Source organism: Diorhabda carinulata, chromosome 4, assembly GCF_026250575.1.
Source record: "Diorhabda carinulata isolate Delta chromosome 4, icDioCari1.1, whole genome shotgun sequence".
NCBI classification, from domain to species: domain Eukaryota; kingdom Metazoa; phylum Arthropoda; class Insecta; order Coleoptera; family Chrysomelidae; genus Diorhabda; species Diorhabda carinulata.
Window position 1 is genome coordinate 32439069 of NC_079463.1, and position 26115 is coordinate 32465183.

General features: G+C 30.4%; 3 protein-coding genes and 1 long non-coding RNA gene across 10 annotated transcripts; 2 read left to right on the forward strand and 2 right to left on the reverse strand.

The window, feature by feature from the left end:
• Positions 1 to 361: 361 nt before the first annotated feature.
• On the reverse strand, positions 362 to 16557 carry LOC130893147 (acylamino-acid-releasing enzyme-like). Of its 4 annotated transcripts, none has more exons than XM_057799013.1 (12): positions 16548 to 16557; positions 4040 to 4265; positions 3830 to 3981; positions 3624 to 3775; positions 3291 to 3558; positions 2294 to 2439; positions 1821 to 1995; positions 1519 to 1764; positions 1260 to 1397; positions 905 to 1205; positions 639 to 848; positions 362 to 541 (listed from the first exon to the last, which is right to left on the reverse strand). In XM_057799013.1, the coding sequence occupies exons 2-12, from the start codon at positions 4252 to 4254 to the stop codon at positions 433 to 435; spliced, it is 2112 nt and encodes a 703-aa protein (XP_057654996.1). In that variant the 5' UTR covers positions 4255 to 4265; positions 16548 to 16557; the 3' UTR covers positions 362 to 432. The 4 variants fall into 4 exon arrangements, with proteins under 4 accessions (XP_057654996.1, XP_057654998.1, XP_057654999.1 ...); XM_057799015.1 differs by lacking the exon at positions 16548 to 16557 and adding an exon at positions 7521 to 8343; XM_057799016.1 differs by lacking the exon at positions 16548 to 16557 and adding an exon at positions 7066 to 7084.
• On the forward strand, positions 4342 to 20505 carry LOC130893148 (leucine-rich repeat flightless-interacting protein 2). 4 transcript variants are annotated; one of them, XM_057799019.1, is made up of 8 exons: positions 4342 to 4697; positions 7599 to 7711; positions 12419 to 12658; positions 13435 to 13544; positions 14403 to 14686; positions 14741 to 14902; positions 14961 to 15145; positions 18580 to 20505. In XM_057799019.1, the coding sequence occupies exons 2-8, from the start codon at positions 7613 to 7615 to the stop codon at positions 18688 to 18690; spliced, it is 1191 nt and encodes a 396-aa protein (XP_057655002.1). In that variant the 5' UTR covers positions 4342 to 4697; positions 7599 to 7612; the 3' UTR covers positions 18691 to 20505. The 4 variants fall into 4 exon arrangements, with proteins under 4 accessions (XP_057655002.1, XP_057655003.1, XP_057655000.1 ...); XM_057799018.1 differs by lacking the exons at positions 4342 to 4697; positions 7599 to 7711 and adding exons at positions 11553 to 11926; positions 15294 to 15353; XM_057799020.1 differs by lacking the exons at positions 4342 to 4697; positions 7599 to 7711 and adding an exon at positions 10983 to 11165.
• Positions 19658 to 20687, reverse strand: LOC130893167 (uncharacterized). The gene is made up of 2 exons (XR_009059156.1): positions 20529 to 20687; positions 19658 to 19855 (listed from the first exon to the last, which is right to left on the reverse strand). It is a non-coding gene; the product is annotated as an uncharacterized LOC130893167 (long non-coding RNA).
• A 1078-nt stretch (positions 20688 to 21765) lies between these two features.
• LOC130893160 (transmembrane protein 134) lies at positions 21766 to 25818 on the forward strand. Its single transcript, XM_057799040.1, has 2 exons — positions 21766 to 22272; positions 22354 to 25818. Exons 1-2 carry the CDS (start codon positions 22088 to 22090, stop codon positions 22700 to 22702), a joined length of 534 nt encoding a protein of 177 aa, XP_057655023.1. The 5' UTR covers positions 21766 to 22087; the 3' UTR covers positions 22703 to 25818.
• The last annotated feature ends 297 nt before the right edge of the window (positions 25819 to 26115 follow it).

Here is a 26115-nt window from a genome sequence, read left to right on the forward strand (position 1 = left end):
CTATAAAAAAATTAATATCTTATAGAAAATTTCCATTGGTTCTTTCTGATGTACAAAAGGCGCTTTATTTACATGATTGCACCATTTTCAGAAGAAAAATATATATAGTACGATGTTATATTTCATAAATTTTCCCTGCAAACATTTTTGGTTTCGTTTAAAAACATAATGGTAAAAACTTTTCGACAGTAGTTCAAATGTACCTTCTACTGAACTCACTATTTATAACCAATTCTCACGTTATACTGTATTTTGATTAAAGTTATTGTCTTTAGAGATTGAAGATGGACTCTGGAGGACAAAAATAATGAATTAAAATTATCAACGGTTCCAAGAATTTCAACTTAATAACAGTAACATATAGAATTCCAATTATTTATTAAAAATGAGTTTATAAATGCAATTTAGTCCTTACAAATTACGTGTGAATCGTTATTCTTCCAGTTCAAGATGATCTTCAATCCAAATTAATGAATTGATGAGATTATCAAATTCATTAGGTAATTTTGCAAGTGGATGATTGTCATCGTACAAAAGCATTCTAGAAAAAGAAAAGAAATACTCAGTCAAATTCAATTTTACTTGAGTTAGGGTTTGTCTTTTGATTCAAATTCTAATTTTTTCAGTTGTATACTTACTTTGTAACAACTCCGTTAGATTTCAGTCTATAATAATGTTCAGTACCTTGATGAGGAGGTACTCGTAAATCCTTCGAACCTATCAAAAGTAAGGTAGGCGCTTTAACTTTATGAGCATGATTGATAGGAGATACTTGGCGCATACGAGCTAGAGCATCGTTATCAATTTCGCCTTTTTGAGTATATTCTTTTCCAATTTCCACGTAACACCTACAATAGAACAAATATTTTTATAATTAAATTCAATTTTATGAAATTATTTTTACCAATCCGGTATATCTGAAATAATACTCATTGCAGCAATATCTATAACCGGGTTTCTGGCAACTACTACTTTGAATTTATCCGGATATTGTCCGCTGAGGTGAGCTACCAAGAAACCACCGTGTGAACCACCAACCAACGCTAATTTGTTCGGATTTAACCAAGGATATTTAGATAAAGCTGCATCGGTTGCTTGAATGCAATCTTGTACATCACTGTTACCAATTTTACTCGGCAGAAATTCGACACTTTTTTGACCAGATCCCAATGAGCCTCTATAATTGATCAATAGCATTGCAAAACCTACAAAAAATAAAAATTACAAAACCTTCTACGATACTTTTTATTTATACTTACCATGATTTAGATACATGACTTCTTCTAAAAATAGGTACGTTCCAAAAACGGAATGTGGTCCCCCATGAGGCCAAACAATTAATGGTACAGACTTGTCGTTACCACTTTTTGGACCAATATAAATGGCATTAAAATCACCTAAAATAAAACTAATCAATTCTGATCTTAGTTGAAACTATTAAAGGAAGTACAGTCCTACTAAATTACATATTACAGTGATCTGGTGCAAAAGAAAAATATATTTAATTTGAATACTCACATACATCCCCTTTCGGTGCCTTCAGATCTAAATATTCATACATGCACTTTTCTAAATTAGGAAGAATTTCAGTGCTAGTGAGTGGTTCCCAAATAATATTAGATTCTTGTTCTTGACCCAACTTTCCAATTAATAATTGATCTGGTTTTAAAAAATCTCTTTTAACAGCTAGCACAATATCTTCATAAACATCTAAGACTCTTAAACTTCCTCCTTCAATTTTCAATTGTGTTATTGAACCGGTACCTAGAAAATAAGGACTAATAGCAGTGAATCCTCATTCATTCGAATTCAGAGCTTACTTATATCAATGACATAAGAACAAGTCTTGTACTTTTGATCCGCATTTATAATTAAACGATTTCGAGTAGCCCACGGTCTAGAAATAAATCCAGTATTAAATAGACCGTAAAAAGATACCCCATCTTCAATCTTCTTTTCATGATCCACAATATCCACCACTACATCGACAACAGCCTAAAAAATTACCCAAAAGCTCTATATTATTGGAGATAATATAAAAATTATTTAGATGAAAAAACGGCATGGCAAGGAATCTCATTGTTTGTAAAAATTAGGGAAGATGGTTGTCAATGCTTCAATATAGAATAAATTGAATCCTGCTTTCATTTTAATAACAAAATAGTGATTTGTTATGAAAAAACACCCATGGCCGTCTTTCAAGACCAGGGGGCCCTAGGCCTAACATAGAGGACTTTTTTTTTAAAAAAACATGAAAACACCTTTTTAGGGAGTTAAAACAATAAATACTCACATTTTCATTTAAAGGAAGTTTTGTTTTAACTAATTGCATAGCACTAGCATGAGGCCCTCCTGATTTTCTTTGTAACCACAACACGTAGTCCCCATTTGGTGAACAAATTGGTGATTTAACTGACTTTCCCTGAAGTGATACACTTCCTAAAATTATTCGAATGAAATATAACAAAGAGGCACATAAATCAGACTATATAATTAATATTTCTGTACCTATACCATGCAAGAATGCCTAGAACAGGCGAAAAGGAGCAGGAGAAAGGAGAAGGAAAAAAAACCAGGCAAGACTCAGAATAATAAATAAAAATACAACAAAAGGGCTCCCCAGTATCGAAGTAAGAAAGGGGGTGCACAATAGATCCTTTGCATCCTCTGGATACAGAAATCTTTACCAGAAGGCGAAGTAAAAGAAACTTTAGATGCAGAGATGAAACATGAAATATGGCAAAAGAAAATAATAAAAATCGGAGATATTAAAAATAGGGGCGCAAAAGCTACAGGGATGTGATCCACAAAATTTTGGCCAGAATAATGAGAAACAAACTGAGACAAATTCATAACTACAAAGTCGATGAATATCAAGGAGGCTTTAGGATGGGGCGAAGCACAGTGGAACAGATTTGTAGCTTAAAAATAATACCAAAAATTATCAAGTTCAAAATCTAGAACTACATCTATTGTGCACAAATTATAAACAAACGTTGTATGAGGGTGTAGAATTTTTAGATGTCCCAAAAAAACTAATAAGAATGGGGTGAAACCGACTCAGAATAGAACTGAAATCATAGTATTGTTAGGAAAGAAAAAACAGAGGAAAGAAACGGTATAGTAAAAATAGTAGAGAAAGAACAAAACTTTAAAATGGGTTTTCAAGGCCTGAAGTGCTGTAATACATCAATTAAGATTGATTTTTTAATTTAAATAGTCTTTTTTGCATAAATTTGAAAAATATTAATTGTGTTCCCAAAAATAATGAATTATGTAGAAGATCTCACCATAATTTCCTTCAAAATCCAAATGAAATATAGTGCTTGGTCTATTAGCGCAATACACCATCCCTAACTTTCTTGGTTCCAATTGATAAGCCACCCCAACTATGTATGAGCCATTTGGAGCATATTTTGGTTGAGCAGCGAATATGTTTTCAGGTACGCCTTCGAGAATATCAACTACATCGTTTTCAATGTCATATTGGGCTAATATCGATATTTTTTTACCAACTAGTTGCTCTCCCCAATCTTGAACATATACGTATTCTTGACCCTTGAAAAGTACCACTATTTATTACGAGTTATCATGATTAGACGTATTCAATTGGTTCAACTCACTATTGGTTTTGGTTCGCCACTACCATCACCGGATTCGTTTATAGTCGTAGGTGCTTTTCTTTTATAAAAGGGATCTGATTTAGGTTTCTTTTTTTCGGCGACATACAAAATTTTCTTCTCATCCGGTGACCATTCGAAGGACGCGAAGTCTCCTAGAAAGTGAATAATTAAAATTATTACTGTTATTAGCCAGAAAAATAACTTACTGTCTGCATAAACGGGTCCGTGGATATCTAAGGCATTCAAATCTACGCTTCTTATCAGATTGTGTTGTTGCCATATTTCTAAAAACTGTTTATTATCACAATCTCTTAGAACAGCCCTGAGTTTTTCACTGTGTGAAAGTCTCGATAAAGTCCTAAAATAAATAATATAATGCCGCTTTGTTTCCTGATAAGAGAAAGTGACGAACTCACTCCGTACTAACATCTAACGGCGTGCACTCGGCAATCTTTTTTAAGTTAGAAGTAAAAAAATCTTTAGTAAATTCGGTACTTTTTCCTTTTTCTAAATTCCTCTGAGTCCATTTTGTGTTAATGACACCATTTGATCTTATCGCTCCACTAACTACTGCGGGTATTTGAGATAGTGACTTATAAGATTTTACGAATTTATCTACTTTTAGAGACATTTTGATTTATTCTAAAATGAGAATAAAGGAAAATTGAGGTTATGTTATTTATAAACTTATTTTATAGGGATTTTGATTTTGACATTTGTTATTTTAACGTATAGATCTGCAGTATTGGCAGAACTGATTCGCAAACTAAAAAAATAATGTCGTCATGATGTTACACATGTTGAAGTTTTTGCATATTATTGTACAATTTTCGTTAGATATTTCGTGTAAAAATATTTTAATAAATTCAGTTTGAATAATAAAGTGTTGAATAAATGCGAATATTTGTTCGAGTGAAAATCAGTGGTCGTTAAAAACTGTGTTACACCCCTAAAGCTACGAAAGCTCCGTCAACGATTGATTTAGTTAAATAATAATAAGAATACCCTAATTTAGTGTTTTAAACGAAATGCAAAATAGACAAGAAGATATCAGATGAGCATTGTTAAAATTAAGTGAGTACAAAGTGGTTTTTAGTTGGCTAAAAGCCAAAGTAACATCACACCCACTTAGGTTTTACACACCTGCTAATATATTCGATTACCAATTTGTTTACCAATTTTAAACTCTGTTTATGTAAATAATTTTAAACTATGACCTCAGTCGGCTATACCAGCAATTACTTTTCAACTTTTCAATTGATTTTATTTCCCGATTATGCAGTAGGTACGGTTTTTTATAGAATAATTACTGACCTGTCTAGGAGATTATTTTAAAAGTAAATTATCAGTAAAAATATAAAAAATGATAATGCTTTTGATTATTTAGGATATATTAACCTATAAAAGTGTTCATTTTTAATAGATCAAGGATTTTTTACATTGCATTAATATATTCATAAATTATTATATAATTAATACTTTAATATTCAAAACTGGATCAATTTACAATTATCTAGATTTACTTTAATATTTATTTCAGTATAGGATTCATTTCACTTAATGTAAATGGATAAATGATTGAAAATAGATATGAAAAACTCAACTTATAGTAAAATAAAAAGATTTTTAATTACCTTTAAAATATTAAACTATTTGTTCAATTTTTAGTTAATTAAATAAGAAGATAATGTGATTAAAGTTAATTAAACAATATTTCATTGTTATTTTTCTATCACAGCTAATAATTTGAAATATTTTGAAGCATTTTAAACATTAATATTTGCAAATTGGTTAAAAATATTTAAATTTTGTTAAACATAGTAAGGAAATGATGATTCAGGATCAAAAATATATTATTCAGAACAATATGATGCAATAAATATGTAAGATATAACGTCATTTTCAATATTAAATTAAATGAGAAGGAAAATGTTTGAAAATAAGTCTTCTTTGTTAATTGGAATGCATCGTTTTTAAAATATGGAGAAAATTATATGAAAACACTTTTTGAGTAGATAGATTTAAATTATATGTTAAAAATCGAGTGGAAAATTGAATTTTCTCAAATTTTATCATTTCTTTTAATATGAAATTTCCAATTTATTTCATGAGTTTTTTTTCTATGTAAGCGAAAAATCATGATATATTATGTATTTTTTTTAAATCCAAAAATCATGTTAGTTTCTCAATCAAACGTATAGTTTTCCTATAATAATTTTTTTTGAGAAACTGATATCTTTTTCGAACTCCTCGTATCGAAAAACCTGTTTCTACAGAAATTTAGCAGAATCTGAAACGGTTTTTTTTCCATTTTTAGAGAAATATGAATTTTTTTTCATAACTTCAACTTTTAAGTTATGTAACTCGCTGTGTATGATCACGAAAGTGCCGTAGAATTTTTTTATGATAGTATCAACGTTCCTCTTTCGATTTTTTGGTATTACAACATTCTCATTTCACAACTGTAGATACTATGAATTTATACAGTGTTATTTTGCAAAAAACAATTATCCCAACTTTCACCCTGTATATTTCTCACAAATGAGAAATTGAAGAAATCCAATATGAAAATTCACGTAGATACACGTTTTCTCAATTGTTTCATGTCAAAAATAAATCAATACCTCAAAAGTTTTCGGAAATATTGAATTTTTTATACCAACATGTCATTCAATATATTTCAAAACATTCAAGTTTACGATCTAAATGAAAATAGACACAAGCTATTTTTACAACTACTTAATGAGCTTCTTTTTTTATTCCATCAATTGTCTCCACAATTAGCTACAAGTAAAATGTTTTGTTGCGGATTTGTTATTTTAAAAAATTGACAGTAGCTTCGTTCGTCGTAGATATCCTGAACATGTTCTGTCACCAGATTAACGCGCAGTTTGAAATCGTGCGTTCTCGGAGCTAATAAAACATGTTCACGATTTAAAATTCTGTGTTCTTGGAGCACACATTTCTAATTCCGAACGTGTTCTGAGTACGTCCCATATATCCTCGGACTTGGGTAAGGATTTTTGATCTGACGCATGTGCATTCGTACTTTTTGTGATATTTACCACGAAATAACCTCTAATTTATACGGTAATTGTATTTTAAAAACGTGGTACATAGTTGACTTTATACTCACAAATATCAAGCATAAATCTTCGGCCAATCGATTATTTACATTTTATTCTCCTATTCAGTTTTGAATTCAATTTGTAATTTTAGATGTTCATAAATCGTCAGGAATTTATATTCAGTACATAATCTGAACAAAGCATGCGCATTAGACACGTCTTGAATATATTTAAAATACGTTCGGAATTAAATTACTATCGTAACGTTGAAGATTCCACTACAATCATAGCTACGCTTTAAAATTAATGTTAGCATGAATGTTTTGTTAGTTCGTCAAAGAAAAACTACAAACAAATGTTTTTATGAAACTTACGTTAAACGTGGGATTTTTAATTATTGGGATATGGCCACATTGATGCGAATATGTCAAATCTGTCATTGCTATCATAAAATTTGACATACGTACTCAAAACGTGTTGTTTTACGAAGGCTATTTGATTTGTTCACATTCATCTCGGTCAAAAAATGGATTTCAATCGTGATCATTTGTTACGATTCTGGTAGATGTTGGGCAGTCTACGAGATATGTTAATTAAAAGAACGCATACGAGGGTTGTTAGACAAATAAAAACAAATATTAATATTCGAATAAAGCTTTGTCGTTTTTCAAAATATATTCGGTTGATAGCACTCGTATGTCAACACTTTCTGAGTACGTTCAAAATGTCAAACTTTACGTTGGCAATATCAGTGTTGCCATACGTCAAAATTTAAATAGGAACTTTCGTATATGTCAATTTATTTATTTTTTTGTTCGTTATTAGTTACCTTGATAAAAACTTCACTGTAAATGGAAATAATTCAAATTTTCATTATGTGTCGTTGCGTTTCTATGTTTGTTGTCAGGTGGTGTGATTTTTATGGTGCATTTGCAAGCTATGGATGGTGTAGGGGGGCGAAGGCGGCTTGCTACTAAATCGGCTGCAGAAGATCAAGCTCTCGATCAAATTGCAAAAGAGGTAAATGTTTATTTGAAATTATTATTATACCGATTTGTTGTGGCTTAAAATATAAAAAAAACTGTCCGTTTAATGTTAAATTTTGTATTAAAAAAAGTTTTCTATTCTTTACTGGACGTTGATCTGATAATACGTGGCGACGTCTGCGTCGACACGGTATCGTCGGCGTCTAGTCGGAGTTCCCATTTTCTAAAAATAGAAAAGGAAAAAAAAATAAATCGAGGCATCCTTAGTTTATTCTTGTTTCTCGACCAGGACGTTGAAATAATTATCCGAGGCTGTAGTTGTTCATGATATTAATCGATTCAATTATTTTTCTGAATAATCTATTCTAGACGCGGGGATTTTATTTTTTTACATACATAACCTCACAAAATTCGTGATATTTCACTTCAAGTTAGATCTGACATCTTTGATGTGAATATGCATTGTTTTGTTTGTACTGAACACACTGTTTACACCGACACTACACCAACACTCACGATTACACTGACTGAGGCGCGTTTCGTTCACCAAATTGTCGTCTTCAGAGACTGAAAGCGAGGGAGACCGAATAAAGGATCGGGGAGCATGTTTTTTTCTTGAAAAATCCAAAAAATCATGTTACTTTCCAAATCAATTACATAGTTTTCCTGAAAATGGGATTTTCATGAATTTTCCACAATTTTTCGCCAATAATTTTTTTTCCGAGAAACTTTTTCGAATACCTGGTATCAAAACACTCTTATGTACATGAAATTAGCAGAATCTGAAACAATTTTTTTCCGTTTTTAGAGAAAATGGGGCCCCCTTTGAAATATGAAATTTTTTTTCGTAACTCCAACTTTTACGTTATGTAACTCGCTGTGTGTGATCACGAAAGTGCCGTAGAATTTTTTTATGATAATATCGACGTTCCTCTTTCGATTTTTTGGTATTACAACGTTGCCAGTTCACAACTGTAGATATTATGAATTTATATAGTGTTATTTTGCAAAAAAAAATTAATCCAACTTTCACCCTGTATATTTCTCACAAATGAGAAACTGAAGAAATCCAATATGAAAATTCACTTAGATACACGTTTTTTCAATTGATTCATGTCAAAAATAAATCGCTATCTCGAATGGTTTCGGAAATGTAAAAGTTTTTATACAAGCATATCAATTTTTTTATTAAATTTTTGGATTTTTTGATATAATAGTTAAAATGAACCTTCCTAGCGAAAGTATGCAAAAAACCATGAAATATTGAGTATTTTTTTCGAAAAATCAAGTTACTTTCCAGATTAAAAGTATAACTTTCCAGAAAATCCTATTTCTATTAATTTTCCGCTTAAAATAATTTTTTTCCGAATAACTGATATCTTTTTCGAACTCCTCGTATCAAAAAATTATTTTGTACAGAAATTCAACAAAATCTGAAACAATTTTTTTTCTATTTTTACAACAAATGGGCCCCCTTTTGAAATATGAAATTTTGTTTCATAACCTCAAACTTTTAAGTTATATATCTTGCTTTGTATGGTCACGAAAGTGCCGTAGAATTTTTTTATGATAGTATCAACATTCCTCTTTCGACTTTTTGGCATTACAACGTTGCCAGTTCACAACTGTAGATACTATGAATTTATATAGTGTTATTTTTCGGAAAAACATTTACTTCAACTTTAACCCTGTATATTTCTTAAAAATATCGATCTTAAGGATTATAATATAGAAAGTCATTTAGATGGACCTTTTTTCAATTGATTCATGTCAAAAATAAATCGATATATGGAATGGTTTCAAAAATATAAAAGTTTTTATACAAGCATGTCAATTTTTTTTGAAATTTATGTATAGTTTTCCGGAAAATCTCATTTTCAGTAATTAATTAAAAATGATCTTTATAGATTCAATCATTGTCTCACTTGTAATAAAATTAAATTTATCGATCGTCACATTAATTCAAAATTTAGCTAAATTATATTTCAATCAATACAATTTGAATGTACATTAAAAACAATAAACTTGGCAACGCTGTAACCTTGTCTGTGAATAAATTACGTGAATATAAGCATTCAAATAAAAATATGGGTAAAAAATCTCGATCAGTAATTAGTGTCAAACGATTTGAAAATATATATTTTCGGAATAAATGTATAAAATAATGAAATTTATAAATCTAAATTCAATTATTTATTATTAAATTTGTATTTAAAGGTTAGTACTACTGTCGTAAATGATATACAAAATGGAGTTTGTTTGTTGCCAGATTTAACTCGATTACATATCGAACGTTATATTTTTGGGCAACGAACCCGTCTCCACTCTACGTAGTGTATTAGGGTTAGTCTAAAGGTATTTATGTCGGTATGAAAAGTTTTCTTTGGCCAGATTCATATACTACGACGGTCTTTACATGCCTTGCGATCTTCGAAGACGGATGCTGTGTGTACGTGCGCGCGTTCAGTGCCGAAAAACCGTGTTAACCTCGTTTGACCTACTGTGATTTCAAAACTAACTTTTTCTTACAATTATTAGTCTCAAATGAAAAAATTTCGATTTTAGTATTCGTTATAGTTGATATAATCGTTTATATTATATAGTTTGTTGTTGATTTTTTTTCAAATTCAACCTAACTTTTAATATCAAATTATATAGTATTCATAGTACAAGTCTATTATTCCGAAATGATAATTAATCTTAACAATTCCTCGTGATAAAGTCAAATATTTACCGACAAAAAAAATCTTTTTTAATTTATCTTCTGTTGTGTTACGAATTGTTTGCTAACAAAAAACGACATGGTTGCTGTGCAAAAAGTACCGAACGAAAATAAATTTAAACTTTTGACTAAAATGGTATCAACGCCGTCAATCAGCGACTGTTTATACGAAAAACCCAAACCTCACTTGTTGTTGGTGACTACGGTGTCGTTGTCTAAGAAAAATGTAAGTAAAAAAATATTCCGATTGAATAAATATACAAATAAGCGTAGTTGTGAAATGTTTCAATCAATATCAGCTGACAATTTATACGGTAAATGGTAAATACCCGCTTATCCTTTGGAATTTCTAAAATAAACAAAAACTTATTGCACGCATTCGTCATCCTTGCTGCACGTACCGGATGTATATCTATCCTTTGTCAGCTCACATTATACAATAAGAAGTTTTTATTGTAGTTTCAGATATAACCTCAAAGCATGACATAAATCTCACTTTCATTTATTTTTTTATCGCAATTATCTTGTTTACACGAGTTTTCGAGTCTTATTTTTAATTTTTGTTACTTATAATTTCCCCTATAACTTTATTAGTACCATATTATTTTATTTCTTATTTTATAAATCGTTCAGTTGACGTCATCTATAAAAAACAAACAATTCAATATGGCCGATTCATATCAACGCCGTTTAGTTTAGGTCAGTTTCAAATAATTCAGTTTTTAATACAATATATTGTTCTACACAAAAAATTAAGAGGTTTGAGGTAAGTTATCTAATAATAATTGTTATAGGGCAATATAGAAATAATTCCAATATTATTTTATATATAATTATAATAAGCGGAAAACTTCCAAGTTTAGTATAACCTCAAAACATTCATTTTTGAACGATTGACATTTAAGATTCTTTTTTGTATTATAAATTTCCACATTTACAACTAAAAACGGTTCTGTTTATGTAATCTCCAATATGTAAAACACATTTTAGTATACAAACAAAAAAATATAATTGCAATACTTAAATGGAAGTATCGGCGACATCTGTCTGGTAAACAAAAAAAGCGACCAAATCATCGTATTTTTTTGTGTTAGATTAGCTTTATCGTTCGAATTTAAAACACATTTTCTCCTATTTTATAAAAATACAAATAACGTTATCAGTACCTTTATAAATATCGCTTACGACAGTATTATTGACGATCAGCAATATGTTTCTAACGAATAAGTGAATTATGTAGTTTCAGTTCTACTTTCCAAGGTGTGGTGATAACAAAAATATTTCACCGAATGTATTTGTTGGTAATATCGAAAAAAACAAAAATTGTTTGTACTTTTTGCGGTCGTGTTAAAAATAACGATGAGTGAAGGAATGTCGGAAGACGTGGTAAAAAATGGCGCGTTATCGATCAGAGGTGTTACAACAACAGAAACTTCGGATTATACGGGGGACGTTAGTGATTTTAGTGATTCCGTTGTAAATGACGATAATGTGATAGATTCTTTTATGCAAAGTACTAGCGAAGAAGTATGAATCATTTTTATTGGAGTCTCTATATGAAAGAATATTTTAGATAAAATTTTTTATCTGAACTCATTATCAATTATCTTTTTCTTGATAAAAATAGTATATATACATATTAATATAAAAATGTGTCATGTATTTATAAATTAAATGATAATACAATATAATTAGAAAAAATTAAAAAGGATTTTACGGGGGCAATAGATACATACAACAACTAAACTATTCACTTTTTTATATTTGATATTAAATAACTTTTGAATCACGTTTAAACCGAACCCAGTTTGTCATTATGTATTCGTCAAACATAACCTCATAATTCCACAACCATAGATCAATATCAATCACGAATCTTCTTTTTTATATGTCTTATGACATTTGGACCGCTTTATTATCGCTTTTGATTACATAACCTAACAATTTATCGATCATAGATAGATGCATTTTGGAAAATTTGATCGATATGTCAGTTAGTATGTATTATTGATTTTCCAGGCAGAGGCACGGTTATGGGCGAAAAGACAAGCCAGAGCGGAAGCGAGAGAGATACGCATGCGCGAATTGGAAAGGCAACAAAAAGAACAAGAAGAAAACGCCGACAGACAATTCGATATGTTAGCTTCCGAACCGACTTCCTTGGTGAGGACTCCAAGGAGTGCCGGTACTCGGTATCTGTCAAGTCGAAGGAGCTCCGAAGATTCGTTGGAAGACGGCGGAAGTTTAAGAGATTTAAGGGTAAGTCGAAAAATAAACGCAATTCTAGTTGAAATTCTGTGAAAATTTTATTTCTATGGTTTGCAAATCGGTTCGATTATAATCGATTAATGACAAGATGGCGTGTCACTATAATCGATGATATAGAATCGATTATTTCACTCGTAATCAAAATAAATTATTAAAAATGTATAGTTTCGGATAAATATTGACTGAAAAGGCACAAAAAATAATTTGGGAACTGATCTGTTGGGTTCAAATAAAATAATTACGTAAAAATATTTGTAAATCGAGAAGAAAAAATTGAGGTTACGTATAATGAACACAAAAGTTAAATAAGATGCACTTAAATGTGTTTTGAAGCATTTTTCTCAGTGTGATCGAAGATTTAATGGAAAATTTGATAATTAAAATCGTATTTAACTAGTTAATTTTGTATATTTAATTTACAATTCATAAATCTATCAGATCAAATAACATTTTAATGACTTTTCTCTATGTGGCGGAATTTTTATTTAAATAATTACAAATTTTATATATGAAAATCAAATCGAAAAGCCCATTAAGTCTTATAAATAAATATTTAGTACTAAAAAATAACTAACCGCTTTAAAAATGAAGTAATTTTCAATTTGAACGATCCGATCCATGTTTAATTAGATCGGTTAAATTTTTGGTATTGATCCAAATACCACCCTATATATTATGTCATGATTTGATTCGATTTTAATCAACCAGTCGATATAAAAAATTGTATTATGCAGAACAACGTAATTTTGCAACAATTCAATTTTCAGCACGAATTGAAAGAAGTCGAGGAAAAATTCCGGAAAGCCATGATAGCAAATGCGCAGCTAGACAACGACAAAACTGCGCAGACGTATCAATTAGAACTGTTAAAAGATAGGTAAGCAAAAATATTTAAATAAAAACAAACTTTTTTTACCTTTTTAATTTTGTTTCTTTGATAATAGGAGTTAATTATTGTGCGCCCTGTAAAAAATATGAACTCGCATCTTAATCAGAACAATTGGCAGTCAATAATTGTTGAATTCGTGATACGTTCCACTTAAAACTACCATATTCTTGGAAAAATTAATCGAGTTCCTTGTTTTGGATGTTTTAACGTTATTGGGTGGAGTTTGGAGCTTCTCCACATGTTCCAACCTCGAACTGAGCCCTTACAGATGACGTGGTGTGCAGTTTCTTCTTCCTCCACACACCACTGGCATTCCGTGTTAACCTATAGCATGGAAATGGCGTTTTCGATGACCAATTCTGGTTAAAAGAATTCTAAGATATGTCATATCTACAGTAAGACTGGTTCTGGTTGCACTGATCCCTTTTTAGGGAGCTATCGGGTACCCAACCATGACTCACCTGTTCTTGTAGGACGTCTGAGTACTCCAGAACACACCGTTATGACTTTTATGGCAGCTCTGTAGTCTGAGCAGTTCGATATTACTCCTCAGAAGTATGAACCGTCTGAACAATTCATCTTGGGAGTCATCTGTGTACCAGATGAGCTGGATGTTGCAATCACAAGTTCATGTTGGGCTGTTTTGTCCTTCTGGACGCTAAATATTTTTAATTTATGTGAAAAGTACATTTTTTTTTAGATAAGCTGACCTGATATCTTATTTCTTTCATCCCTGATTATTGCTCCTGCTGTCCCTGTTCTCTCCATTATTTAATCCTTGATTCTACCTTCTGTCCTTGTTATATTCATCGGTCATTGATAAGTATCCATTTTTCTTGTTTGTAGATTGGAAGAATTGGAGGAAGATCATTCGCAATTAAAAAGGGAACACAGAGATAAATGTCGTGAATATCAAACGTTAAAAAGTTTATGCACTAAATTGAAAGATGATTTAGTACTGACGAGGTACGAACTTGAGGAACGGGATCGACTGATAACCGATAAGGGATTAGTGATAGTAGGAGAAGAACTCCCACCGGACGAAGATGGTACTCAGCATCCCCCGAAGAAAGCATTAGTCAGCGTCGAAAATGCCCATCTATTAGAAACGGCCGGTGATGGAAGTTTGGGTAAATTATAATTAAACATTTAATTTCTCACACTGTATATACATATTTTTATAGATGTTCGATTATCGAGATTCCTGAAGGAGAAAACTGAACTTCAGGATCAAATTAGCCATTTAAAACTAGAATTAGAAGAAGAGAAAAATAAGAGAAGGAAACCGAGTTCGAGTGGAATTTTGAACGGACCCTCTTCGGATTATGACTTCGATGATATACAAAGTAAGTTTTAATAAGTAAATGTGCGAAATGGATTTTATTTAATTTTTTTATTCGATAGGAGAAGCCAGTAAACAATTATCTGATTGGAAATTTAGGGCTCAGAAAGCGGAACAGGATGTAGCGACGTTGCAAGCTACTGTAGCCCGATTAGAAAGTCAAGTTATTAGGTATAAAACAGCTGCTGAAATTTCGGAACAATCCGAAGAGGCTCTTAAAGCTGAAAAAAGGAAACTTCAACGAGAGGTAATTGGAACTCTTCGTAACTTTTCGTTTTAATGAAATACCCCGTATATTTCTATGATTTTATTTTAGTTCTAATTTAATTTTAGGCTGGTATATTATTGATGCTTGTTTTTATTTTTATTTTCTATTTTATTTTTTTAATTTGCAGGATTCATTAACAGATTTATCGACTGATGTTTCGGAAAGCGTTTGAGATATTTTTTTTTTGGTAAATACTAACAAGCTTTTAGAAGGTTTTACTTCGTGTGTTTGTAGAATTATTTATTTGAATTGCCATCAAATCCGGCAAAATGAATTTTACAGTCGAATCTACAAAATTTAAGTATCTGGGAGAACCGTTTATGTCAATTTTTAATTTTTTAGTAACTTCACCATTTCTCGATGAAGATCTCAAAATATTCTTGTACGGAATACCAAATCAACAATCCTTTATCCCACTGAATCCACCGAATATACATTTGTACCAATCTATTAGTAAAAATAATGGTTTTAAAAATATTTTGATTATCTACCATTTGAAACGTGTCAAATTTAGAGGTGGACATGTCACCAGGCAGTTCAATGAGTCACCCTACGATTTAAGATCCAAAAGGGCCCTAATATACTGCGAATTTTAAAGCATTTTTGATCCGGAATTAATAAAAGAATGTTAATATGCCAATCCAACAAAATATCATAATAATTAGGGTACGAACAATATACATCCACCATGACTGATATTAGAAGTTCACAAATATGTTTTTGCCTGAAGTCCTGGATCCCCCGGTAGCCCAATGTCGTCAAAATTTATAAAAACGAACGTTTTGAGGTTATGTTCTACCAAGAGGCGTTCGTTTGTTTATTTTTGCTTATATATAAACCATAAGGACACTTGGAAAACGTTTTAGGACATATTCTTGCTTTTTTTAATAGAAATCTCAAATTTCCTTTATACTTAATACGAACCCTTCATTCCATTGAGTCCTTCTAATCTATATAGAACTCAATCTATCAGTTGAAAACAATTTCTACATTGAAAACCATCACTACGGTTTGGTACTTCCCCCCATGAAAATCGTACAACTGTCAAATGACGTCAAAGTTTTGATAAAACAAACTTATTTGAGGTTATGTTCCTAACAACTGGAATAATGACGTTCTTGTCCCAATTTTCCAACTCAAACTGGTAAAAAAAATTAATATCGATTTTGTTTGATTGCAATTCTAATTCAAATATACAGTGTGATCTAAAATTGATATACCGGGTATATATATCTGAATTCCATCAAGTATACGACGTTTTTTGTTTACAATGTTTGAAATTTTTCATTCTATTGTCTTTGATATCATTTTGAATGTGATGTTGTGTACGTCAGGTGCAGAAAGCTAATCAACAGCTGATGTTGACCGAAGCCTCTAATGCTGCGCTCAGACAAGCTCATAAGAGGTTAACACGTCACCATTAAGAGGAAGAACGTTTAGATGTTATGTAATTAAAGTGTTATAGTGTTAGTTAAATCATTTTAAACAACTAACGTGAAAAACATAACCTTAATAATGGAGGCAATGTGTCGCTTTGAGTTATAGGATTCGAAATAATACAGCGTTGTCCAAAAAATTTGGAAGTAACAATTTTAATTTGAAAAAAATACAACGGTGCTATAAAAAATGAGTTTTCACCGGAAAATCGTGAGATTTATTCAATTTCTGCGCTTATAGAACAACCCCTAATTGTGAATTTACAACCAAAATGTTTCCGAAGCTTCCAACAAAAGGCTATTCGTCGGAAATTTTGATTTCCAGCATTACTATTGATAAATTTCTTGCAAACCCGTTCGATTCAAGTTGTTAGGGGAGACATTTAATGTTTTAGCATACAGAACACCCCAAAATTGAAAATTAACCACCGTAATACACCTGAATCTTTGAACAAAAGACTATTCATCTAAAATTTTGAATTTCACTACTTCTATTGATAAATTTTTAGAAGAAACTCTTCAGATCCATTAGATTTGAGTCGTTTGGGGATCACTTTAACCTATTGGCTTGTAAACCTCCCCCAAATTGTAACTTCATCACCTCAATGCATCCGAAACATTGTTCAGAAGACTATTCATCTGAAATTTTGGTTTAAAACACTCTTTTGATAAATTTCCAATAGAAAATCATCAGATCCATTAGATTCAAGTTGTTGGAGGAGACATTTAACGTTTCAGTTTATACTAAAAAACCCAAACCATGTCTTTGATTAAAATTTTGTTTCCTTTTTTTGTTTTACCTTTTTTGGAGTCCAAAAATAGTTCCAGTTTCCATCAAAAGTTTTTCTTCCACTTTCTTCTATCTTGATGTCTCTTAAGTTTCAGTTTTTTGGCCCCCCGGTTCTCTATTTGGTTAGGTTTCTTGTATTATTGATTCTTATTTTGTTACTTTTCAAATATATTAACATCATTTTTTATCTTAGTTTGCTTCTTATTCTTTTAGGTGGTTCATTTTTGTCCCATCCTCCAAATTGTCACAATTTTCTGTTACACATACTGTAGTAAGTTTTTCCCTGTATACAGGATTTTTGTTTTAAAAAATATTGATGCTTTCAAACTTTTGGATAACGATGGATAACAATCAATTAATTATCTAATATTTATACTTAAAAAAAACCGTTTTCACTTTTTGAGTTGTCTATTTCGAATTATATGTCCATAATTTTTCATTTCGTGGGTTGATGTGCCTTATTCACATTTCGCTTGTAATAATCGTGCTTGAAAGTGAAGTTTTTCAAATATTTTGAAAAAAAAATATTTCAGTACACATTTTAGAAAATATTCGTTACTATATACTCTGTTTCCATTACATTCCATAGAAATATGAAGTTATACTACTTTATAAATAGATATAGAGGTTTATATTTACGGATATAGAAAAAGCTTTCAATAAAGTTGAAATTTACAAAAATTTCCCAACTAAAAAGAATACTCTTGTAAATATGGATTCCACTGCAACATTTACAGCTCACTTTTATCTTCCAGAATTCTAATGTACCCTTTGAGTACTTATTGATGAATCAAAAGTATCGAAGGAAGGTTCTGGAGGAACTTGAGGTTCCTTGAAGCTTGGTTTCCTATTTCTGAATCTCTCCTTTATAAAATCATTTTTTTATACCAGAAAAAGGGGCCTATTCATTCTGTCTTGACTAGAAACCATTGCTAAACCTTCGAGTACTTATTGAGGAGGTACAAGTATCGGTTCTGGAGCTACTGGGAGCTGAGGATGTGCTCCTTCTCTTTTGGTTTCTTCTTTTCTAAACTTTTCCAGAGAAAAAGGGGTCAATTCATTCTTTTTTAACTAGGAACCCTTTGGTACTCCTTTGTCAGGAAACGGAATATATAGAGTGAAAAATTTCTACTGAAGTATTTTTTCGATAGTTGACATAGTTTAATTATTTTTTTTTTTGTTTTTAGGCAAGAGATGCTCTTAGTCGAGCCGAAGAATTGGAAACTTCAAATACCCATTTATTAAAGAGATTAGATAAATTAAAAAATGCAAAATCGGCCTTACTCAAAGAACTATAGTTGACCCTACTTATTTAGGTATTATAATTTAATTTTATAGAAAAATACCCGTCGCAGTTTTGCTTTTTTTAGTTTTACAAAAATCGAAACGTAATTTAATCGGAATACAGTTTCCGTGTGTAAAAATAAGTTTCGAATAATTTATTAGAAATTGTGTCAATATTGTCTGTATTTAATTGTTAATTTAATTAATATTACCTAGCACTAGGTGTTGAAAAATCTTAATTTTCCAAAAAAATAGAATTTTTTCATAATTCGAACCATAATCAAGTTGCAATGGAACGGGCTCTCATATATCAAGGTTAATAAACATTATTTTAACATTACTAAAATCAAAATGTCTTTAAATTATATTTTAAACCGTCACTCTTGTTTCCTTAATATTTTTTGTAAATATTTTTAATTTTACCTGACCCCAGGATTCGAATTGTCCATTTAAAAATTTTATTACATATTTATTGTTACCGCTGCTTCTTTTTTTGTACTTTTAATAATAGTACAATTGAGCTACTGGTATATATTTCTGTAATAGCCGTTTCATAGTTATAACTTCTAAAAAAAATTAGAGAAAGCTGCATTTAATACAAAAAATGATTTTATGATCAAAATGCCTTTTCAAAAGATATGTTAAATCATCATTTTTGTTTTTATTACTCCCTGTTTCTTTTTTGTGTACTGATTGCTTTTGTTGATGGTACAATTGAACTACTGGAACAATCTATAGTTAAAATCGTTGAAAAATTTAAAGAAAACTGTTTCTAGTACAACTAATTTTCTTATTTTAACACAACTAGAACTAAAAATGATTTTTTATCATCAAAATATCTTTTTAAATGATATGGTACAATTGAACTACTGGAACATATTTCTATAATTTCCAATCCATAGTTAAAACCGTTGACAAATTTGAGGAAAACTGCTTCTAGTACAACTAATTTTCTTATTTCAACACAACTAAAGCTAAAAATTATTTTTTCATTATCAAAATATATTTTAAAATGATATTTTACATCATAATTCTTGTTTTTGTTACCCACTGCTTCTTTTTTTGTGTATCGATTGTGCTTTTGCTAATGGTACAAGTCCAATCCATAGTGAACCGTTGAAAATTTTGAGGAAACTGCTGATGAGATGAACAAAACCCATCCTCATCACCTTAACGACCCTAGACACAAGATAACTTTGATAAAAGAGTTTCATGATATGCTAAAGTTTCATTTATTGCATTGGATATTCAAATAGAAGTTTCCCTACATCATAAGACAAATTTTATTCACCGATAATAATAATTACTCATTCTTAGTGTTAAACAGCTTTCACACTCAATCAGGATAATTTATATCCTTAATTTATGCCCAAAAGTATTACGCAAACTAAATCTTATAAAATCGTTTTTTTTTTTTATATATATTGTGCTTCATATAGAGATACCAAAAAAAATTAGTGAATAATATGCTTTTTTTTATATGAATGGCTCAATAAAAAAATTAAAACAAGCTCAATGTGATTGACCAAAATCTAGACTCAACGTTCAATATTTTAAATACGTAACTTTCATCCCTTTGATACTAGTCTAGAAATTGATCGGTTAACTAGCAGTTTAGTGAAATTTTTTTTGAAAATATCCAAAATAATTTCGTTTAGTCGAAAATCAAAAAAGGTTGTACTATTTTTTTTATTTCTAATATTCTAACAGCAAACGCAAGTAACGCTTCAAAGAATTTATGTACATATGAAATATGTGATTTTTGTGTATACATCTATAATCGTTTTGGTAAAAGGTAATTTAAAAAATATATAAACTAATTTATACGATTTTTTTGTGTTTTTGTTATTACCTTTCATTCGCAATTATCCTAAATTACATATAAAGATTTCTACGACTACATACAAAAACCATTGCACACAAATTCGTATTTTTTCAACATTAAATTTCCCCAATTGTAAAAAACTAACTTTGAATCAGAAGAAATCTAAAATCAAGCGATAAGAAATATCAAAATAACCTCACTTATACTTATCAGTAGGTTTTTAAAGTCGTTAATAAATCTGAAGGCCATTCCAACTGGCACATGACGTCATTACACGGTGTGGTCGCAAAAAACAAAATGCCAGTTTAACACTATGCTAACCATTACATAAAAGCACAGAGTTAATATTGAAAATAAAGAGAGCAAGGTATAGTATCTCGTTCAAACGGGCCCCAACAATTCATAGAAAAGAGAAAGAACATCGATGTATCTATTCTTAAAAGAGCGTTAATTAACAGTGGTCGAAAGGTTAAAGGGTGTGAGACATGTTGACTTCTCGAAAGAGAAGAATGAAGATGAAATCATGGCATTTTCGATGTGGGGAAAATAAGTTCCAGCTTATTTTATGAAAATTAAAGACAGATGGCGTGATTTATTGTGGAATAAATAACATACACAACTCGATTGAAAGTAATTTTATACGCTCGCGTGTCTTTCCATTTTAAATTTGAATATATTGTTGGTTTATTTATATAACGTAAAAATTACAAAAGCTAATGATCTGTCTGAGATTACCGCCTTCAAGTCCTTTGATCCTAGCACAGAAACCGTTATTCATCGGAATTAGACCAATTAAGATTATTTTACAAGAAACGGATTGAAATTTTAGAGTAATGTTGGCTTAACCATCCGAAGTTATAACTGTCAATGTCAATCAACACAATAATTGAAGCCATCTAACGAATTGTCAAAATCAGCTGTTGTTCATTTAAAAATGGCCACTGTGGGGTAAACAAATGCTTGTGTCGTAAGTTTCTGTGTATTTTTTTGGACTTCATTCATTGAGAAATAGCTTCTTAAAGAGTTGCTACTTAAAGAAGTACGAAATTTGTTGTTTTTTTTCAACTCTGCAGTTTTATGTTTATTGTAGATAAACGCTAACTATAGTCTGAAAAGTAAGTATATTGGAAGCTTACGAAAAACGAGCAAGATTCTGACTATAGCTCATTCTATCTAATACCTAAAGTTTTAAGTATGTCCATGTACCTTTCAGCTGCCACTGGCAAACTGAAAAGGTACTCACCTATGTTTAATAAACCGCACGGTTTATAAGATAATACAAGACAAAATATTTTACCCCACGACCGCCATTTCACTATTTAGTGTATTTATGGCTTAACCATCCGAAGTTATAACTGTCATTATTGTCATATGTCAATCAAAACGTTGATATTGACAACACAATAATTTATTATTTTATAAATTATATTCTGTTGAAAAAATTCTTCAAAAGTGGTTGTTTATCCTTCCGGAAGCCTTCGAATCGATTATTTCCGTCCTACATTTAAAAAATGTATATTTTTAAAAGAATGGTGTAAATTGTATAAATGTTATATTCATCAACAATATTCTAACCTGCCTTGAAAATGTCATACCAATTTTCCTTGGCGAACGGAAAACAAAAACGATTTTCTATCGACGATGCGTTTGAAGAAGAAACAGATGAAGCTATTAAAGTATACGGAACCACTGGACCTAGATCACCTATTTCGAATTCTAGAATTATGGCCGGCGAAGGCGATCATGTAACGGTTAACATGGAAAACGGCAGGTAATTGTCGTTTACTTCACATATTAGATTTAACCGCGTAAAATGTATGTTTAATCATTTTGTTTGCTCTTGTTCATATAGAACTTACAAAATGGCAAACGACACGTCTAGAGATAGTGATTCATTGATACAAGACTACTACGATTATCACAGTGAAGAGAACTTTGGCAGATCATGTTTGAAGCACCCAAAAGTAAAAGAAAATTGGAGGATGGTATTAGCAGCTGCGACTTTGTTAATAATAGGTATAGGATTGCTCGTAACAGGTACCGTCACACTAACAGAACCCAATTCAGGTTTGCAAGCTTCGGTGTTTTTACTAGCAGGATTTATTTGCTTTTTACCAGGGGCATATCATATTGTTTATATATATTTAGCTGCTAAAGGGAAACGAGGGTATCACTTTCATAATTTACCTTTGTTTACCTAAGCAATAATACACCCTTTCATAATTTTAAGGGGGTAAAACATCCGTTTGTTATTGCTAGGTTAGATCTTAGCACCTATTACAAAATAATGAAATTTTTTTGTAAGATTGAATGTTACCAGAATGAAGTATCGTAAAAGAAAATTATTTGTCACCAAATTGATATTTTGAGACTTTTTTGTTATTTGATGTGTATACATTTTACACAATAAAAATATTTGTATAAAATGAGTGAAATGGGGTCTGAGATAATATTTTTACCCACCTTTGACTTGGAGTAATTAAAAAAAGTTCCGTGGTTTGAATTTCATTTTAATATGTGGTAGATAATTAGATTCTTTACAAAATAAAATATTTATGATATTAAATTAGGTTCTTATTTTTCTTATTTAACTTTCAATGTGATTTTCCTGCAATGAAATTGATATATGAACAATTATGTTTGAATTTATAATAGAAAACTTCAAATGAATCATAAACTGATTAATCGAGTTTCTAATGATAATTTCATATATTTTGGTATCGATATAGGTTTTAGACAATATTCACTTGACAATGACAATCCAAAAATTATATTACAAACATCCTGTACATACATTGTACTTCATCTGATATGATCTAGCAATTCACACAAAATGCTTAGTACCTTCCTTCTTCTTAACTATTTCTTCAATTTGTTTCTACTTCTCTTCATTCCTTTGCTACTTCTCTTCATTCATTCATCTTTTACCTGGGTTTACATATCTCCATTACTTGATTGAAAATTTTCTTTTTAGACCTCAGACAAGGAACTTAAAGGTTAATTTTCATTTTTCGAAATGATCATTTCATCTAGATAAAAGTATGTTTAAAAGTGCAGCAATTACATCAAAATTTTTACAAATTTATTAAAAGTTTCAGTGTTCAGAGAATAATGTACTTAGAATGGAAACTGTATCTTTGGGGGTATCTGTGGTTATTTAAAAATGGTTGTAAATTATGAAAAATCAAGTATATTATCCAAAAAATTGTAACTTGGCTTTATACATCAAAATTGCTTAATTTTTTCCAAACACTTTCATAATTTATACACAATTCTTTGAATATTTGCTTAGATAGTGTGATTTTGTATATCTGCAATTTTATTATACAGTGTGGAAACCTCTTGTTGGAAACAACTATTTTTATTAATATTATCAAAAATTCTAATACGCTACTTCAAATTAAACATTGTGCAGCTTACAGTTAACTGTACAGTACCTTAGGAGCGCTGATTAAGAAGGATCCAGGGAATCTGATTGGGTCACCTATCTACAAAGATAGAAAGCAGTGGCAACCTGTAGATCAAATAAAAAAAATGATGGATACAAGCTTATCATTTGAAGTAGTTTACAATAACTGCCAATTATGGGTCGATAAAGACCTTCCGTAAGCTTGAAAAGCACCTCATCCAGTATACAGATGATTCGAAGCTAGTGCAAGAAGCTGCATTGGGCATTTTTGGGTCAAACTAATGCCATTAAGAAAAGCACTCGCTGTTTTAAGTCAGATTTGCTAATAATTAAGCTCTGAAGGCTATTAAGTGTGCCAAAAAGATATATGCCTTTTGAGGGTATTGAGTGTCTTATACAATGGGGATTCTCCACCGGTCAATATCGGTTTACCTTCCTATTCAATGTGATTGTTGATAGTCCAGCTTATTCAATCTTTAGCAGAATTATAATTTTCTAAAAAGGTTACGAACAATTTTATTTCTGGGTTTCGCACTGTATATATAAGAAACGATTTTTTAATTAGAATTAGGGGATAAATTACTCGAATAGTTAGGGGTTTTTAAAATTTTTAGTAGTGCATGTATTTTCAGATAGTTATGGAAATATTGTTATAAAAGTATCGATTTAAAGATTATTTGTGATCAATAATAATTACAGAAGCTTCTTGGGGATTAAATTTCAGTTTCGATACTCAAAAGTTTGTTCGGTATTAAATATTGCCACTAGTAATTTTTTTAACAATATTTTCAGTAATTTTGGTATGAAAAATTATTTAATGAAACTATTGTGGTAATTGGGGGGTGAAACTGAAACTTCTTGATTATTTTTTTGCAAAAAATATTCCAATGGAGTTTTCGAATCACCAAATTTATTATTGTTCTGGTGCAAATGGATTTTTGTTTTTTATTTTTTTTTAAGTTTTGCACGTTTTTATGATTGTTTTTTTTACAAATTATTGAAAATAGTTTAAAGCAGATATATATGTGCCATTTATTTATTAGAATATGTTCAACACATAAAAGTGGAACTTAAAAAAATTGATTATTTTAAAATTTTTCCAAAATATTCTGTTTTTTGTGGCTAATTTCATTTAGTATTCCAATAATCCAAGATCTAAGAAAGTTTATCTACTTAAATTTCGATTTTTTTATAACTTCACGAATTATAACCTAAAAAAAATATTAATTTTCATTCACACACTTTTGCAGCATATAAAGGGTAAAATGACACGATCTTGATGGCCAATTGACAGAATTAAAACTCGAAATTATTTTTTTTTATTGATTTCATCCTGTTCGAACAAATTTGATAGCTTTGTTCGTAGGTTAAATTCCGAATTAGTTTAGGGACTAATTTGGAAACGCGCATGCGTTCGGTCCCTAAACTGATTCAGAAGTGGACCAGCGAACAAAGCCAATAATTTCCGAGCATTGTCGTTGTTATGACGTGTATATTATAAAATGGCAAGTTCATCACAAACTTCAACTGTCTTAAAAAAAAACAGCGTTGCCAATTCAAACACGTTAATTTCCCCAACTTTCCAATTTATCTATGTCTAAATAGTAATTGTTCATTCTGAATTCTTTTTTTTGCGACATATGTGTTTTTGAAACACATTTGAAATTTTTACGTGGTGCAATAAATGGAACTCTCCTAATTTATTAATCGATATAGAATTATACGGACCGACTGCTTAAAAGTAATATACATATAGTGTCGACTGGATTTGTTGTGAAATTTTATTTATTTTTTATATAAGTTATGCAATAAATGGTTGATTTTTGGAAAGCTTTAAATTTTTTTAGGTAAGCTAAAATATAAATACTTTTATATTGTATATTCAAAAAATAAATTCAATTTAGATTCTGTGTGTTCTTATTTCGTTAGTCCAACCAAATGATGAATTTAAATAAATTAGTGTTTAGTTAAGTGTTAGCGAATAGTGAATAATTTAGTATGGAGTCCCATCAACACAATAAATCTCACTAGCACTTAACTAATTTATTTAAATCCATTGATCTACTTTTAAAGCGCGTTTTCCAATCGATACCACCCTCCCCTGATTATATACCTACATCTCGTCGAAACTTATATAGAGCCATAACGGCGTAGTTGGTAAGGTCGTCGAAGTGCTTCATTTCCAACACGGATACCGAGAATTCG

What these genes read in the sequence shown, in the direction of transcription:
- LOC130893147 (XM_057799013.1), bottom strand. Translation starts at nt 4,254, where the DNA reads ATGTCTCTAAAAGTAGATAAATTCGTAAAATCTTATAAGTCACTATCT. An exon ending in TTCTTATGTCATTGATATAA is followed by an intron (nt 1,765 to 1,820) that starts GTAAGCTCTGAA and finishes CTTATTTTCTAG; the next exon opens with GTACCGGTTCAATAACACAA. An exon ending in ATTTCAGATATACCGGATTG is followed by an intron (nt 849 to 904) that starts GTAAAAATAATT and finishes GTTCTATTGTAG; the next exon opens with GTGTTACGTGGAAATTGGAA.
- LOC130893148 (XM_057799017.1), top strand. Translation starts at nt 11,759, where the DNA reads ATGAGTGAAGGAATGTCGGAAGACGTGGTAAAAAATGGCGCGTTATCG. An exon ending in TGCAAAGTACTAGCGAAGAA is followed by an intron (nt 11,927 to 12,418) that starts GTATGAATCATT and finishes TTGATTTTCCAG; the next exon opens with GCAGAGGCACGGTTATGGGC. An exon ending in TGACTTCGATGATATACAAA is followed by an intron (nt 14,903 to 14,960) that starts GTAAGTTTTAAT and finishes TTTATTCGATAG; the next exon opens with GAGAAGCCAGTAAACAATTA.
- LOC130893160 (XM_057799040.1), top strand. Translation starts at nt 22,088, where the DNA reads ATGTCATACCAATTTTCCTTGGCGAACGGAAAACAAAAACGATTTTCT. An exon ending in GTTAACATGGAAAACGGCAG is followed by an intron (nt 22,273 to 22,353) that starts GTAATTGTCGTT and finishes TTGTTCATATAG; the next exon opens with AACTTACAAAATGGCAAACG.